General features: G+C 32.7%; 2 protein-coding genes across 3 annotated transcripts; both read left to right on the top strand.

The window, feature by feature from the left end:
* The first annotated feature begins 864 nt into the window (after positions 1-864).
* On the top strand, positions 865-8,362 carry LOC107903882 (uncharacterized). Of its 2 annotated transcripts, XM_041092609.1 has the most exons (5): positions 865-1,149; positions 1,269-1,306; positions 2,061-2,142; positions 4,036-6,430; positions 6,518-6,822. In XM_041092609.1, exons 4-5 carry the CDS (start codon positions 4,953-4,955, stop codon positions 6,603-6,605), a joined length of 1,566 nt encoding a protein of 521 aa, XP_040948543.1. In that variant the 5' UTR covers positions 865-1,149; positions 1,269-1,306; positions 2,061-2,142; positions 4,036-4,952; the 3' UTR covers positions 6,606-6,822. The 2 variants fall into 2 exon arrangements, 1 of the variants encoding a protein (XP_040948543.1); XR_001685994.2 differs by lacking the exons at positions 4,036-6,430; positions 6,518-6,822 and adding an exon at positions 7,889-8,362 and having other exon boundaries at positions 904-1,149.
* A 3,935-nt stretch (positions 8,363-12,297) lies between these two features.
* LOC107903881 (protein YIF1B) lies at positions 12,298-16,725 on the top strand. The gene is made up of 5 exons (XM_016830058.2): positions 12,298-12,460; positions 14,505-14,684; positions 15,052-15,150; positions 15,228-15,379; positions 16,119-16,725. The coding sequence occupies exons 2-5, from the start codon at positions 14,514-14,516 to the stop codon at positions 16,504-16,506; spliced, it is 810 nt and encodes a 269-aa protein (XP_016685547.1). The 5' UTR covers positions 12,298-12,460; positions 14,505-14,513; the 3' UTR covers positions 16,507-16,725.
* Positions 16,726-18,487: the final 1,762 nt, after the last annotated feature.

The raw sequence follows: 18,487 nt of genomic DNA, 5'->3' as shown, positions 1-18,487 counted from the left end.
TTTTGTGGCGTTTTCAATAAAAACGCCCAAGGATTCATTAAAATTTGCCAAAGCGGCGCCATTTCTTTACTTGAATAAAATCTTTTAGTGGCGTTTTGTATGAAAACGCCGCAAATGTGAATTAATGTTGGCCAATACGGCGCCGTTTCTCTACTCGAATGAAATCTTATAGTGGCGTTTTTTAAAGAAAACGCCGCAAGAGTGAATTAATGTTTGGCAATGTGACACCGTTTGGCTTCATGAAATGAATTTATACTGGCGCTTTTGCTAGAAACGCCGGAAATATGCATTAAAGTTTAGTAAAACGGCACCGTCTTTTGTTCAGTACTTTATTTTGGATATCGGAAGCTATAGCGGCGTTTTGGCGTAAAACGCCGCAAATATATATTCAAATTCTTTTATATGCCGTCGTTTCAGTTGAGGACTTTAATTTTTTTAGTGGCATTTTTTGGGAAAATGCTGTTCTTATGTTTTAAAATTTGTCAAAACGGCGTCGTTTATCTTGAGGAAAGAAATATTTTGTGGCATTTTTAAATATTTTGTGGCGTTTTTGATAAAAACGCCACAAGGATGTATTAAAATTTGCCAAAGCGGCGCTGTTTATCTACTGGAATAAAATCTTATAGTGGCGTTTTTTATAAAAACGCCGCAAGAGTGAATTAATCTTTGCCAATACGATGTCGTTTCTCTGCCAATATGGTGCCATTTCTCTACTGGAATGAAATCTTATAGTGGCGTTTTTAAGAAAACGCCGCAAGTGTGAATTAATGTTTGTCAATGCGGCACCGTTTTCTGTTCAGTACTCTATTTTGGTGGCATTTTATATTAAAACGCCGCAAATATCGGAAGCAATAGCAGCGTTTTTGCTTAAAACGCCGCAAATACATCTTAAAATTTCTCTAAATGGCGAACGGTATTAAACTTATCAGTTTTATACGAGTATCAGGTTTTTTCTCCTCAATTCCCTGCTCCCAGTCCCAAATCCACAAATCCCCTAGCTTTTGAAATCCCTAACCAGTCAGAGGCAGAGAGAGCAGTTTGTCGATTTCTTACCCGCCATTCTTCAATTGGTTTTTTCCTTACAAGGAAAAGCTTCAGTGTCTCGGTTTCTTTCATACTTACATAACCCAGACAGTAAAGACGAAGAAGGTTCGATTTTTTAAAGTTCCATTGTTTTCTTTGCCCGTGTATTTAAACTTTGGGTTTTCTTGTTTTTGTAATTTGTTGATGAGCCTGAAATTAAGTGAAATCGTCTTCTCTGTGTATAGGGTTTTCACTCCTTTCATTTATCTTCATCGTCGTCAAGGTAATGCTTTCATTTGTCGGTTTATTTTGGGTTAAATTTTCAGTTTTCTACGAATTATTCATATTGTCTTAAGCAGCAGTGAAATCATTTGATCATTGAACTCAATTTGATATAGTGCTTGTACCCCCAGCTTTTGGTTATAAACTTATGTCTAATATCTTTGCTGTACTGAGAATTGACTAAACTGTTTTGAAGTAATGCACCAATTAAAAGCTGAAGTTCCAGTCATTTTTTCCTGCTTTTAGAGAATGTCGTTCTCAGAAATATTTTCCACAGAGGAACAACTGGTCTTCACTAGTTTTGGGTGTAAAATACTTGGGGATTTGGTCAATAAGTTTTTTCTCCCCATCTCTAATTAGGTCTTCTAATTTTATGAGTAAGACAAGCTGATGGTAATCTAGGTAGAATTCTGTTTGCATTAAATGAAAAGTCTTGGTCTTAAGCAGTTGAGTATTGCAAATTATCTACAAATGCTTTCCATCTAAAACAAGCTTGTCATCATTATAATGTCTGAACTAGTTGTAATTACTGTTGCCTTTTTAATTTGATGATCTTATTTATCTGACTTTTGCTATGCACATAACTTAAGGTCTAATAACCAGTATATCTTTATTTATTTTTTGGATAAGTAATTATTGAGCAATATAGCATACCATATTCACTGCCTCTAGTTTGTTCTTCTAATTTTTTAAGGCCCCCAAAAATATTTATACTGTTCTTATATTGTTCTTTATGTTCATGTTTTGTTCCCCAGGAGTAACACTGCATTTGCCCAACTGTTAAAGAAAGGAGAACTGAAAATTGTGGATTAACCATTTGTTACTGCTCGTATTTAGGTAACTTTGCTGATTTGGTCATTTATCAACAGTTGAATGGCTTGGAATTTTTGGTGCAATTCTTACTGCTCGTATTTATAGTACTGCTTTTAATTTGTTATTTTTGGAATTTTTTGTGCATTTCTTACTGCTCGTATTTAGGTAAGTTTGCTAATTTGTTGAAATATGTTTACAATATTTCTCATTGTTTGAAAATTACATGCATTTTAGTAAAGAAAAGCTATAATTAGAAATGTATATTCAATATTTGATGTGAAATTGTATTTTTAGAACTAAATCCAAAATTATTTACTGTTAAAATTACTCATACTTGAAAATAATTGTATCCAAATATATTATATGTCTTTGGTCCAAAATGTTATTGCATAATTTTTGTTTTTGCTAAGGAGCTTTGCTTTCACAAAGCAGACAGAGTAAAAGTGTCCTACGAAAAGCTACATCGTGTTAGATTTTTTTGTAAAGTATAAAAATAGTGACTAATCTATTTGTTCTATTTTAATCATTCAACTATTAATTCTTTTATTTAATCACTAAACTTTTTGAAATTAAATACTTTAGCACGAAATGCGATTAATTGTTGTTAAATGAGAGATGAAAAGCTGACACGAGACTTTTTTATTGATCTAATACATATCTCTAATCTCTAACAATGATAACAAATTTAACCCTCTTAAATTTCTACAAAATTATAACAACAATCTCTTACATGAAAAATTTTAAGGCATGCTTCAATTCTAACAGCATAGAGTAAGACCTGCAGAACTTTTAATATTTCAATATATGAAAATTCAATCTCGATTAAAAGGTACACATCTCTAATCTAATATTATTGTATTCAAAATTTCGCATGTTTTCGTATATTTTGAATGATAAATCAAGTTTGAATGATTTTTGTTTAATATTCCGATATAATTAACCGAAGATGTTCCTAACATAGTTATATGGTAGGAATTATATAATTTATTTACCTTAAATTTTATTAATTTTTTAAAATTATATCCACATTTTAGATTGTAGATAAGATGCACTGATAGTAATAAAGATAATATGGGAAAAATAATAATGATTGATAAGATAATAAAAACACACATATATATAGTTGATATGTAATTAAAAATGTCACATTACAGTATGTGATTATTAAAATAGCCAACAATTTTTTTAAACCCTGTTATAACATTTAGAATAAAAATCATAATTGAATAATAGTTTAGGTATCACAAATTAAATAACTTACATTAATTACATAACTTACAAAAATTAAGTAACTTACATAACTTACATAAATTAAGTAAATTAAATAACTTACATAACTTACATAAATTAAATAACTTACATTAATTACATAACTTACAAAAATTAAGTAACTTACATAACTTACATAAATTAAGTAAATTAAATAACTTACATAACTTACATAAATTAAATATCTTACATAAATTAAGTAACTTACATAACTTACATAACTTAAATAACTTACATAACTTACATAACTTACATAAATTAAGTAACTTACATAACTTACATAACTTACATAACTTACATAAATTAAGTAACTTACATAACTTACATAACTTACATAAATTAAATAACTTACATGACTTACATAAATTAAGTAACTTACGTAACTTACAAAAATTAAATAACTTACATAACTTACATAAATTAAATAACTGGCATAACTTACATTATACATAACCTTCTTAACTTACATTATACACAACTCACATAATGATGTAGTACACAACTTACATAATCAATTAGGTACATAGCTTACATTACTTACAGTACTTACATAATACATAAAAATATATCATATCAGAAATTAAGTAAATTCATTTATGGTTATAACTAGCGTTTTAACTTACCCATGCAAATTATTGTCAACGTCAGACTTCAAGAATTAAGAAATGGACCGGTCTTGGATGAATTTGTCAAGGGTTAGCAACAGTTATCGAAATGGAGTACAGTATTTTCTAAAATTTGCATTTCAATATGCAAACCAGGAGAACATGATTCTTTGCCCGTGTAAGAAGTGTGTCAACATAAACTGGCATTGTCGTGAGGTTGTATACGAGCATCTAATTGTTGATGGGTTTGTTCGGGGTTATAAAAAATGGTTATTTCATGGAGAATGCCCGCCTAGTACTTCCTCTTCAACGATGGATGTATCTTACTCTGGTACTGCTTACCATCAGTCGGATAGAGGGGATGACATGGAAGGTATGTTGCGGGATGCATTTAATATGCATAATCATGGTGTCTAGTCGTTCCCAGCGGACTTTGTGGCTTCTGTTGATTGTAATATTGGGAGAAATGCGATTACCAAACCGGGAAGTAGTGTACCTCATGAAGAGCCGAATGAAGATGCGGCGAAGTTCTACGCGCTACTTAATGACATGAACGAAGAACTGTATGAGGGATCAAAATTTTCAAAAATGTATTTCTGTGTTCATCTTTTTCAATTAAAATGTTTGAGAGGGTGGACCGGAAACTCTTTGACAATGCTGTTAGAGTTCTTGAGAGAAATGTTTCCTTTTGCAAAAATCCCTCAGTCATGCAAAGATATGAAGAAAATGATAAAAGATTGAGGCCTTGGGTATAACAAGATCCATAGTTTCCCAAAAGACTGCATGTTATATTGGGGCGATTGGAGAAATCAACAGTGCTGTCATGTATGCGGCCACTCCCGTTGGATAAGTAAAAACGCAGAAGGTGGGAACGACGATGAAAATGATGCATAGTCAAGAAAGAAGCCAGTCAAGATTTTACGGTATTTTCCGCTGATACCGAGGCTTCAAAGGCTTTTCATGTCGTCAAAGACAGCGGAGTCTATGACGTGGCACCATGATGGACGAACCGATGATGGATTATTAAGGCATCCGACAGATTCTTTAGCTTGGAAATCATTTGACAATAAATTTCCAGGCTTTGCAAGCGATCCTAGGAGTGTGAGGCTTGGGCTAGCATCTGATGGATTTAATCCTTTCAAGATCATGAGCACTGCGTACAGTACTTGGCCAGTAGTGCTTGTTCCTTACAATCTGCCTCTGTGGATTTGCATGAAGCAATCTTCCCTTATCTTATCTATGATTATCCCTAGAGAGCAAGGGCTCGGGAATGATATCGACATTTATTTACAACCACTTATTGAAGAGTTAAAACAATTGTGGGCTGGTGTCGAGACATACGATGTGCTGAGAAAGGAGAACTTTAATTTACGTGCAGCTTTGATGTGGACCATTAATGACTTTCCCGCTTATGCTAATTTATCCGGTTGGAGTACCAAGGGTCGTTATGCGTGTCCTTGTTGTGTTGCACAAACATGTTCGCAATGGTTGTACAATGAGAAGAAGTTCTCTTACATGGGACATCATCGGTGGTTACCGAAAAATCATAGATTTAGATTTCAGAGTTCTGTATTTGACGGTACTGAAGAGTTCAGAGAAGCTCTTTTGCAGACCAGTGGCTCTGAAATCTTATTCATGTTGGAAGATATGAATTTCATTTATGAGAAGATGAACCAACCGCCAAACACGCAAAGAAATAGAAGATCAAATGATGAAGCTGATGATGACTTTGATGAAGAGGACGATCCTAATGAGGCGGACTTGTGGAAAAAAAGAAGTATTTTTTTTGAGTTGCCTTATTGGGAGCACTACCTTCTACGACACAATCTTGATGTTATGCACATTGAGAAAAATGTTGGCGAGAACATTGTGGGTACAATTTTGAATGTCAACGGAAAATCAAAAGATAATCTTCAGAGTCGACTTGATTTAGTCCAAATGGGAATCCGATCTGATCTTCATCCCAATCCACTTCCGAATGAGAAATATCGGTTGCCGCCTTCTATTTTTTCAATGTCGAAGATGGAAAAAGAAGTGTTCTGCACGGTGTTGAAGGATATAAAGGTTCCAAATGCGTATTCATCAAATATATCTCGATGTGTTATTGTTAAAGATCGAAGATTATATTCGCTAAAATCACATGACTATCACATCTTGATGCAAAATTTACTGCCAGTGGCTCTACGATGTTGTATGTCCAAGAAGGTGACGTCTTGTATAATTGAACTATCCAACATAATGAAAGCCATTTGTGGCAAAGTTTTGGATGTTCAAGAACTTCAGAAGGTACAGGATCGAGCCGCTTTGACTTTATGCAACATGGAGAAAATATTCTCACCTTCCTTCTTCACCATTATGGTTCACTTGATAATCCATCTCCCGCACAAAGCAATTCTTGGCGGACCCGTTTTCTATCGATGGATGTATCTCATAGAAAGGTGTTAATTAAAATTTTTAAAATTTTCCTTTATTCACCTCTATGCCTTTAGTTTCAATAATTAAGAAATGTTGTATATTGTGTTTAGGTTTCTATCCAAATTAAAGTCTTACTGTCGCAACAAGCAATATCCAGAAGATCGATTGCTGAAGGCTACTTGGCAGGAGAATGTATGATCTTTTGCTCAAGATATTTGGAAGATGTTGAAACAAGGTTAAACAGACCAAATAGGAATGCTGGACTCACGGACCATAACTTAGCCGATACTTCTTTGTTCCAAAGTTTTGGAGAACCAATCGGCAAAGTTGAAATTGCAGAATTAGATCATTTATCGTGGGTACAAGCACATCGATATGTTTTGTTTCACCACGAATCATTGGAACCTTTACGGAAGTAAGTTCTAGAAATTTGATAAATATTTATCAAACTAATAAGTATTTATCTTCTAACAAAGTGAACATTTTTTTAACATAGTGAGTACAAACAAATATTGAGATCTCGTTCGCGCTCTCGAAGAACACAACATCGAGATATCAATAAGTTGTTTACAGAATCTTTTTATGAATGGTTAAGCCAAACGGTATGCAGTTCGAGCTTCCGCTTACAAATAATAATGTTTTCTCATAACATTTTTAATTACTCAGTTTACTTTCCATTCAATAGGTTTGGAGTGGGAAGAACGTAAACGATGAAGTTAAATGGCTCTCCCAAGGTCCAAATCGAGTGGTTAAAAGATATAGTGCGTTCCTCATCAACGGATTCGGATTTCATACAAAATATCGCGAAAGGTTGAGGAGAACGCAAAATTGTGGAATAGTTGTCAATTCTGCAATTACAAGTTATGCTAGTGCTAGGGACAATAATCCTGTCGAGGGAAATGTGGAATATTTCGGACATCTTACTGACATAATTGAGTTGGATTACTACGACAAATGGAAAGTTGTCTTATTTCGTGGTGATTGGGCCGATGTTAATACAGCTCGTGGAATTAAGCAAGATCAATTTGGTTTTATAATGGTGAAGTTTGACCGATTGATTCACACAGGACAACAACTGATAAATGAGCCGTATGTATTCTCATCTCAAGTCAAACAAGTTTTTTACTCAAAAGATCCAACTGATGAGGGTTGGTACGTTGTACTCCGTAACCTCCCTAGAGACTTGTTTGACATGAGCAGTGGAAGTAGAGATAACATCGACGACAGATCAGTAACTTTGCCCTTTCCAGAACAAAACTTAAACGATAATATCCCTAGTACTAGTGCACAATTTCAATGGGTTCGTCAGGATACCGATGAAGATATTTACGAATAATGATGTTGTAAGATTTTACGATTGTTTAATTATATGTAATATCATAATTTAAATCTTGGTCTTATTATATATTTCAACTGTTTTATATGTGCTGTTATTGTTGTAATTAGTTATTAAGTTGTCAACTATTTTATGTGTATTGCAGATAAAATGCCTAGAAGAAAAATTCTAAGGGGAAGCATTGTTCAAAATGATCCAAACTCGACAGAAACAAATAGTACTGAACAACAGACAGCAATTGGATCTTCGAATGTTCCGATTACAGTTGAGGATCCTACACAAGTTCAAAGTAATTTTACATTTAATTTACATGCGTGTTTCTGTTATAGTTGATTTATTTTTCAAATTTTTATATTATAACATACCATTTGTAGCTGAAAATGGTGGGACGCGCAGAGGTCGAGGACGTACGCTACTTAGAGAGTTATACAAGTTAGATCCAGTCGAGCGTGTCAAAGTTGGACGAAACAGTTTTGGTCAGCCTGTTGGATCAGAAGCTCGACTTTTAGCAGGATACATGGGCATTTTAGCACGAAATCCGAATATGTTGCCTATCAACTACGAGTCATGGCATCAAATGCCCGATAGCAACAAAAACCAAGCCCTCGATAATATTAAGGTAACAAAATGTTAATGTCATCTGTAATGCTTGGGAAATAGTTTCATTTATATTTACTTTATTAACTTGTGTTTTTTGTTTTTTGTAGGCGAGGTTTGCTTTAGAGGTCTCAGATGCTTATGTAAAGAAGGCATTGGGAAAAAGATGGAGAGACAATAAAAGCACTTTGAAGAAAAATTATTATAAGACAAAAACAACCCTCGATGAGAAATTGCAAAATGTCCCGCCGGGTATGTTGAGGTACCAATGGGAAGATGCAGTTAGATTTTGGCATTCGAAGAAAGGCGAGGTATGACGTACTTCCAAACTATTGTAATTATTTTGGTTTATAGTATTTTCTATTTACGTACTAAAAATTTCATAACGTAGGATCGTGAACAAGTTGGAAAAAACAGCAGGCAGAAACAAAAATTCACCCACACAGCCGAGTCGAGAAGTTTTGCATGTGTAGTTGAGGCGGAGGTATTTTTAATTTTTTTAATATTGTCGAATATGTATAACTTTCTATTAAATTATATTTATACTACTATATTGTAGGAACTGTCGTTCGGTCAAAAAGTTGGACGCCTTCAACTTTTTGAAATTACACATAGGAAGAAAGATGGATCTCCCGTGACTCCTGAAGCTGGTGAAATAATGGTACGTTTACTTAATACGATTTGACTTATTTTAGTTATTTATAGTGTTTATTTTCTAATTGTTTAATTCATTGCTTGTAATGCGACTATTGTTATGTTGTATATGTTTTTTAATATATAATATTGCGTTCCTAACTATGTGATTTATTTATTAGGAAAAACTAAAGGATAAAAAGGCGGAGTACGAAGCGATTGCTTCTAGTGATAGTTCTGTTCATCTTGAAGACATTGATAACCAGATTATTACTGAAGTTTTGGGTCTTGAAAGGTATGGTCGGGTTCGATTTCAAGGATCTTTTGTTAGCCCAACCCAATATTTTAGATCCAACTCCCACCAATACATGGCTTCGGGGAGTCAGGCTCAAGCTGAAGTTCAGAGGTTAAAAGACCAGAGGTTAAAAGACCAGATGGCTCAGATGCAAGCGACCACAGTTGAGGTTTAAAGGAAATATGAAGAACTCCAGCTACAACTTAAAGCAAATGCGGCAGCGAGGGAAGCAGCGACTGCAGCGAGGGAAGCGGAGGCTGCAGCGAGAGAAGTAGAGCAGAGCAAAAAGTATGACGAACTCCAGCAGCAGCTTCAGATTATGATGAAGATGTTTCAGTCACAACTTCCGCCTTCATAGTGTATGACATAAATATTTTTATCATTTAACATTTAACATTTTTGCAAAAATAATATGAATTCACTTTTATTTATTGATATTATTATTATTTTATTCGTTTAATTTGAAATATTATATAAATTTATTGCTTTTGGCTGGTTTAGATCTGGTTGCTTTTGATTTGTTGCTACAGGAGGGCTGAAAAAATGAAAAATTTAATATAAAAAAATCCCAAAAATAGTGGCGTTTTTGTACAAAAGCGCCGCTAAAAAACATGTTCTTTAGCGGCGCTTAAAAAAAACGCTGCTAAAGATAATGTTCTTTAGCGGCGCTTAGAAAAAAACGCCGCTAAAGAACATGGTCTTTAGCAGCGTTTTTTTTTGTAAACACTGCAAACGTTTGCGACGTTTTCGTTAGCGGCCTTTTTTGCGGCGCTTGTGGAAGCGCCGCAAATACCTTTAGTGGCGTTAAAAAGCGCCGCTAAAGACCTAAAAAAACGCCGCAAAAAACCTGTTTTGGTGTAGTGATAGTAAAGAAGATCGTGTTGGTAGAAAGTCGGAAAATAACTTAGACCACCTATTCCAAAACAAGAGTATGAATTTAGTAAATGGTTTATTGCTATAAATAACACAACCACTTCAACTTAAAAAAAGAAAAAAAAAATTTCCACTATGCAACAAAAATATTTTCTAAATCGAATTTTTCCAATAACAATATCATCTTACCTTGGTCTCCTAATAGTGTAACTGGTGGGGATCTTAAACTCCCTTGAAATCTTTGAAATCTAGTGTGGGGAAGTGGAGTTCCCCCTCCCCCCACAACCTATCTCTAATCTTAACTTGATTTGTGAGGAGCTTTAAGAAATACAAGCAATGAACATTTAAGGTGCTATAACAACAATTGAACTTTGTCTCCTCAAAGGTGACGACTCCTAGACAAATTATGCTATATAGGGAACTACCATAGGGCCCGAAGATCCTGATACAAGGCTTACAAGGAGAAGATTCGCTATGGGTAGAGGGAGCGAGCAAATTAGAAATGCCATAACCAAAGAAGTCTCCACAGTAAAAGCCATAATTTCGAATCATTGTAAGTTTATTCTCTTTTATTTACTCTTTTGATGCATGATCTTTATTCGGATTCAATATAATTTTATATTATTGCGCTGCCATTTTCTAGTTTTATAATCTTGAATCCCAACAATTCAATCTTAAATATACAAATTAAAAATTCCCTAGATAATTTTTGAAAGTGTATCTTAAATGGATTTTGTGCATCCATATAGGACAAAGAACGGATAAACCCCCATTGTCTGACTATTAGCAACGTTATAGTCTCAAGAAATAAACAATCTAGTTCTTCTTCCAACAAACCTCCCCCGTCTCGATTTTCCACACAAGACAAAAGGAGGAAAATGGAACACACAAGCAGCTTGACAACCCAGTAATCCTTTACACAATAGCCACCTTGACTCCATTGGTTAACGAACCAAAACTTGAAGCACTAGGAACCTATTACGAAAAATAAAGGTTTCACTAGGGTTTTGTTTCAAGTTAAGTAGTCTAATCAATTTTGAGTTTTACAAAAAAAAAAAAATTCAAGATCCAAAATGATAAAATTCAATTCCATCACTTTGGAATTTAGAAAGGAAATAATATTGAATAATTCAATTTCTTTTTCAAGTTGCGAAACCGATTTAATAACTCATTAGCTTGTTAGCAAAATTAAGGTAATAAAAATTTCGAGATTTCATATTCAAATCTCATTTTATATAAAATCATACGTGAGTTCTCAATTTAAATCATATTTCAGTTAATGTCCGAATATATTTTGATTTCAGTCTAATTATACTTTATAATAGTAAATTATTATTTTTTTACAAGAAAACAATTGCATTATAATAGGAGGAGAGGGAATGGGTGGGTTTACAAACATAATGATCAAACTCTGAATCTTATGCTAATCAACTTGAAACTTGTACAAATTATCACTGGGTTAGTGGCATGATCGACTATAGATTATTATAATTATTGTTATTTGAACATAATTATTAATATTGTAATTGAACTTACACTCGTAACTTATTAAAAATATTATTTATTTATTTTATTTATTTACTATTTTGACAAAATTTTTGTATTATACGAATATATATTATTGTTTGATCAATTAAAAATTAAGTACTAAAAAATTAAGTATTAAATTCTTACCACTAAATTTTAAGTGTTGAAATTATGTTAGAAATTATTTTATAAATTAATAAAATATAAGAATATAAAGGCTAGTTTTTGGTACATTAGCAATGTATTTATTTATATTCTACAAGTAACTTTAAAAAATAGTTATGTGTCTTTTTTTTTAAAAATATTTTATTATATCCCTATAAAACACTAATCAACCCTTTGACATTGTTTGTGGAGTTTAAAAACTCCCATATACCAAATATTTTTGTCTTAATATAATTATGTTGTTTGATAAATATAAATATTAATTTTTAAAAATAACTTATTTCTTAATTTTAATCTTATTAATATAATATTTTATATTATTTTGAATAAATTTTAAAAGGATAAATTTGAATATCTTATTTAATATTTTTTCTTAAAATTTTAAATAAAATAAAAAATTAGAATAATTATCAAAATCATTTAAAATATTAAAAATGGTTTATCAAAAATTCTTAAAATCTACAAATTTTAGTTGTTCGCATATTATTTGTATCTTTAATTTTCGCGTTACTTCTCTGAGTTTTCCACTGCCGCCCTTTCTTTTCCCTTTCACGCAGAAACCCTCGCCGGCATCTTGTCCGACTCCGATCCCCTTCGCCGGAACCTTTTTACCGCTTTCTTTTAGTTGTAACGTCCTTTCTTTCTCCGATCCAAATCTCTCTGTTTATGAATATAATAATATAATTTTGTGCACATGTGTGTTTTTGCGTGATCTACATTTATGTTTTACTTGTCAATTAAAATGAATTAGTAGCTATAATTTCTGCTTATTTATTATTATTTCTATATTTCCTTTGTAGTTTAAATTGATTGATCTTTGACTCAGGATTGCTTATATTCATCTTTCATTTTATTATTGTTAAATTATTTAATTCTCGATGATTTTTGCATTGTGGACAGTAGATAAATTAGTGAACATCTATATGAGTTGATTTTCAGTTGTTTATTCAATCTGGATGTAAAGATTTGATATTGTTATTGTTGTTTTTATGATATTTGGCCTTGGTTGCTTTCGTGTTGCTGTTACTTTGGAGCTTAGGGCTATTTGATGTAAATAAACAAGGGTGGTAAATGATTGAGGCGAAAGATCTTGGTGGCATGTGTAGATGTTCAAATTCTATTCTGCAATACATGAATTTTGTGGCGAGTTAGAATCACAAGTTATCAAAGGAAGGGTATTCGAAACTCGAAGCCCTTTTACTATTAGGTGTTTTTCAGAATGATATTCGCTGAGGTTGGAGAGGAGTAAGGAACTTTACAGCTTTTTGTATCTATCAATTGGAAGGAAAGAAATTGAGTTCTCTAACCATGAGTCAGTGAGCATTTAATTAAGGGCTGGTTGGCATAAAAGGAAACTGTTAAATTTCATGAACTATTGCTTTATCGAAGGGTTTGATGAAGCTGCACTCTAAACTCTAATGATTGTGAAGGATAGATAGACAATGGGGGTGGGGATCCAAATTGCTAGTTAGCTGTTTCTTTTCATGGTGCTTACAGTGTTTTGGGGAAATTAAAATTGATTATATACCTCAACCACGTGTCTGGGATCTTAAATTTTGTACTTATTTTGGACAGATTTTCAGAAATTTGATATTTTTCATTTCAATATACTTCATAGGTGAAGCTCCTTATAATTTGCAGAACAAGTCAGGTAATGTAATACTATAGAATCTTTTGTGTTTGAAATGCAATCAACATACAAGGAATATTCTCAATGTGAAAAATAAATGCTGTATGGTTATTCTCCTTACGAAACAAATTCTATGGCCAATAACACCCTGGGGGGTGGGGTGTTAGCATTCCTTGAACCTTGTAAATCTTTGTTACTCTCTTTTCATGCCATTGGATAACGAGAGCTAAGCAGCTCTTCCTCAAATTAACCAATCACATGTCTTTACCATCTACTTTATGAAGCTGAGTCAAATTGCAAGGCATGCTAGAATATCTGCGTTGCGGACAATTTAGTATGATATTTTTTTTGTTACAATGAGCTAGTTATGATCAATCAACACACTTAGTAACATGAGATAATGATCCTTTGCGGATTTCATATTTTAAACCATCTAAAGGATTCTATGTCTCCTCCAGGTAGTTTTGTGGAGAAAACAATTAATAATATTAAGAGATAAATGATCTGTGTGGTGAGAGGTATAAATTTGATGGAAACAAATACTATTTGAAATTTTTTGCTGCTAGAAGTAGAGGAACTTAGCTTCTTTTTTTTTTTTTTTTGCTGCTAGAAGTGGAGAAACTTAGCTAAATTACTACTACGTTTGTTTTAAATAGGGTTGCCATCTACTGTATTCATGGTTTTCTGCATTTTGTTTACATTGATGCTACTGTTTTTGATTTTATCATTTTCCAAGTGTGTTTCGACAGTGGTCAGTAAACATTGCTAAGGCTGAACGGAGTCATATCTACCTATAATTCTCTCTCTCTCTCTCTCTCTATATATATATATATGTATGTATAGTGTGTGTGAGTGTGTGTCTGTGTGTATTATATAATTTGAATAATATATTTTTTTTATTAGACAGAAGAATTTAACTTTGCCTTCTGTCTTTACCTGTAGCATATAGTGTGTTTCTTTTAAATTAGAAGTTTGTGACATCTGTTCTTGCACCATGATGAGGTATTCTGTTCAAATAAAAGTTTTTTCATCTTTTGTCAGATTTCAGAAATGTACAATAACTTGGGAGCCCAGCCTGGGGTACCAAGACCGCCAACAAATCCTCAGCCAAATCCATTTGGCAATTCATTTTATGGGGCTGGTTCTGGTCTTATCCGAGGTGGTCTGGGTGCATATGGAGAGAAAATTTTGGGATCAAGTTCTGAGTATGTGCAAAGCAATGTAAGTAGCATGCTGCTGTTATCTATAGAGTTTTACTTTATTGTTGTTATCATATGCTAAACTAATTAATGTAACCTTTCAATCCTTGTAGCATAGTAGTATCATGTATTTGAATGTTGCTATTCTCGGATACTGTTATAAGTCATATGTGGATTTTAAATCAAATTTTGTTCTCTCAAATCATTTCCCACTGAGAACGTACTCCTTTAACTTTTAACATGGTTTGAACAGTCTGGTTGCTGAGCCTTGTCACTGTTCCTAGGGATGTATTCAATTTCTCTCTGTTCAGCGTATCTGAAATGCTCCAAATTTAAAAATATTCTTCTTGCATAATTTTTTTTTTCTTTTCTGATCTTGAAATGAGCAGATAAGTAGATACTTCTCTGATCCCCAGTACTACTTTCAAGTGAACGATCAATATGTGAGAAACAAATTGAAGGTTGTTTTACTGCCATTTCTTCACAGGGTAAGCATATGTTCCCTTTCTTACATTTTCCTTGTTTTTGTTTTATCTACCTTCTCAAGCTTTCCTCTTTACTTCAGGGCCATTGGACAAGAATAACTGAGCCAGTAGGTGGCAGGCTTTCCTATAAACCCCCAATTTATGACATAAACGCACCAGACTTATACATCCCATTTATGGCATTTGGCACCTATGTCGTTCTTGCTGGATTGTCACTTGGCCTTCAAGGAAAGTTAGTAATTTTTCTTCCTCAATCTAACTAGTTCTATTCCTACCTTTTACAAACTTTGTAATGTACATTTTAGTAGTTTGAAACTTTTTTTCTGGACAAAGGTCTTCCTGCTTTGTCGTAATTTTTAATTAGGTGACTTTTAAACACTTCTTACTGACTATAACTCGGCAATTCGAGGGCTCTAACTTAAATTTTGTCCTCTATGCTACAATCCTTAGCTCACTAGTGAGGCTTTCTCTATGTGCTCTCTTGAGTTCTTAAGAAGCTTATTGCTAAAATGACTTCTGTGTGGCCAGCCAATAGCTAAATCAACATCTGCTGCATTTAAAATTTCTTATTCTATAATAATCCCTGTGAGATTAGGGCAAGTCAAGGAGTTTTGAGTTCAGGAATAACAGCCCAAACGAATTTTTTCTCCAGATGCTGTACAAAATATGAAGGAAAATGAAATAGTTATTGTTATTCTTGTACCTTTTTGTTTGTTACTTGACATTTTCCTGTAGTTTTGCTTGTTTCTGGAACTTAGGATAGAATCTTCTCTGAAGCTTATGGTTCACTGTTAAAGCTCATTGCATGAGATCTGGCTTCTAGTTTTCTGATTCATAATGTGGCAAAACTAAATTTTAATCACTTTTAGTATTCTACATAATATTACTTGGAAAAATCATATTTCAGACTCCCCCCCCCTTTTTTTTCTTCATTTTCTGTCTAATGATTTCTATTCTCATCTTTCGAACAGGTTTAGCCCTGAAGCACTTAACTGGCTGTTTGTTAAGGGGTTGTTTGGCTGGTTTCTGCAAGTCTCGCTGCTGAAAGTAACATTACTATCACTGGGCAGTGGTGAGGCACCATTACTTGACATTCTTGCATATGCTGGGTATGCTTTCACAGGAATGTGTTTGGCTGTCCTCGGAAGGATCATATGGAGATATTCTTACTACTTTGTGATGCCATGGGCATGCTTATGCATGGGAATCTTCTTGGTAAAGACAATGAAGCGGGTCCTCTTTGCTGAGGTTAGAAGTTACGATTCCAGCAAGCACCATTATCTTTTGCTCTTTATTGCCCTTGCTCAATTTCCACTTTTTACATGGCTTGGCAACATCAGTGTTAATTGGCTTTTCTGAACCTGCATCATTGTCTGAATTGTGTTTATATCCAGCTCTAATGTGCTTTTGGGCAAGTTCTCTGGTAAATTCTTTGGTTTTCCATATTCATAAAATATTAATTTACATGTGCTGAGAAACTGATGAATACTTTTTTCTTTGAACGATTGTAGCGATTTCAGCGTTAGACAAATTGTAAGATCTAAAATTAATGCATCAGAGATTAATTTTGTACTTTTATTTATGGAGGAGTGAATTGACCAGTTTCTCTAGTCTCTTGGGTCGTATCGGGTTAAAAAAATATAAATTGTAAATAAAAGATTGTGGAAGTGTGTAAATCTTGAGCAGAGACAATATCCCCTCGCGCATACGGTGCGCAGACTAGCACGAAATTTCATCAGAGAAATTAATTTTGTTGGTTTTTTTTTATGGAAGAGTGAATTAGCCAGTTTTTCTAGTCTCATGGGTTATATCGGATTAAACAAATATGAATTGTAAATAAAAGATTGTGAAAGTGTTTAAATCTAATTTAGTTTTATATTTAAGTACATTTATGCCAACAACTGCACATCTCAGCCTCGAGCAGAGGCATCTCCTCAAACATATGTTGCGCAGACTAGCACCACGAGCGGTAAAATGTCACCTCACCAATGACTCGTACTTTATTCTTTACTTGCTTTGTTGTACACAAAAAAAAGTACTTTTAAAATTCAAATTAATTAAGTTTTAGCTCAATTCAAGAATAAAACTTAATTAATAAAATTCAAATCGAGTGTCAATTTCAAGATAAAACTTGTGATCATATTACGCATATAGACTCTAGAAATGAAAACAATATTTCATCTCTGAGTAAGGGTATTAATAGTGTTGTCGATATGACTTCTTTTTATTTCAGTAAATTAGATAGTAATGTTAGTTCTGTAGAAGAAAAAGTAAATAACTTAGGTAATATAAAAGAATTAGACTTAAACCATGAGTCTAAAGAAACATTAACTAATGTTAATAACAAATTAGATCAGGTTTTTAATAATAATATCGAGTTCGAGGTAGATTTAGGTCCTTTATATTACGGTAATGGTAAAGATCATATTTTAGTTTTAACTGAAGAAGAAAACACTTCTTCTGATGAGTCAGCTTCTATGTTAAAAAATTATAAAAAACATAAAAAACGCAAAAAAGATGATAAACAAAAACAATATGATTTCCAGTCCTATAAAACCCTTATAGAACATTGGAGAGAAAAATTTACTAATAGTAATGATCAACTAGAAAGAGTTGAATATTTAAAATTAATAGAAGAACTTTATGAAAAACATAAAGATCTTTTTAGTATGTTTAATTATCATTATATGTTAAAATATGATGATAGTAGTAGTTCAAGTAATTCTGAACAAACAGAATTATTAATGAAACAATCTGATGAAGAAAAAACTTCAACAGATCAGGATGAAGACATAAAAGTCTCAACTTATAATTCTGATGAAGAAACCACTTCATCTGAAGATGAAAATATAGATATTCCAGAACCCATGGATACTGAATCACCAAATCCTGAAAGAAAAAGCAAATTAAAGTCAGAAAGTCAAATAGATAAAGATTTAAGCAAAGTTCAATATACAATTAGTATGTTGACTAGTAATATAAAAAATTTTAATATTGATGAGAAAAATCCTAAAAATAGAGATTATATTACTAAAACTTCACTAGGATGGTTAGGTGCAAAACCTAATACTCATCATAGGCATAAAAAGAAAATATATATAATAAACAAGTCAAAAGAAAACTAGAAAATAAAAAATTTTCTGGTTATATTACAAATCAGTTTTCTAGAAGAAAAACTTCTAAAGAACTTAAAGATATTTTAGATAATAAGATAGGATATATTGTCAAAAACTTTTCTAATAAAAGAAAATAAATTAAAAAAAGAATTAAAAGTCTTGAAAAACAAGACTTACAAATAAGCTATAAAAAAGAAACAAATCCTTATGAAATTAAATCTAAT

This window comes from Gossypium hirsutum, chromosome D05 (assembly GCF_007990345.1).
Source record: "Gossypium hirsutum isolate 1008001.06 chromosome D05, Gossypium_hirsutum_v2.1, whole genome shotgun sequence".
Taxonomy (NCBI): Eukaryota; Viridiplantae; Streptophyta; class Magnoliopsida; order Malvales; family Malvaceae; genus Gossypium; species Gossypium hirsutum.
Note: the sequence above shows the minus strand (reverse complement) of the source record. Positions and strands in the feature narration are given on the sequence as shown.

What these genes read in the sequence shown, in the direction of transcription:
- LOC107903882 (XM_041092609.1), top strand. Translation starts at nt 4,953, where the DNA reads ATGTCGTCAAAGACAGCGGAGTCTATGACGTGGCACCATGATGGACGA. An exon ending in TGGATGTATCTCATAGAAAG is followed by an intron (nt 6,431 to 6,517) that starts GTGTTAATTAAA and finishes TATTGTGTTTAG; the next exon opens with GTTTCTATCCAAATTAAAGT.
- LOC107903881 (XM_016830058.2), top strand. Translation starts at nt 14,514, where the DNA reads ATGTACAATAACTTGGGAGCCCAGCCTGGGGTACCAAGACCGCCAACA. An exon ending in TACTGCCATTTCTTCACAGG is followed by an intron (nt 15,151 to 15,227) that starts GTAAGCATATGT and finishes TCTTTACTTCAG; the next exon opens with GGCCATTGGACAAGAATAAC. An exon ending in TCACTTGGCCTTCAAGGAAA is followed by an intron (nt 15,380 to 16,118) that starts GTTAGTAATTTT and finishes TCTTTCGAACAG; the next exon opens with GTTTAGCCCTGAAGCACTTA.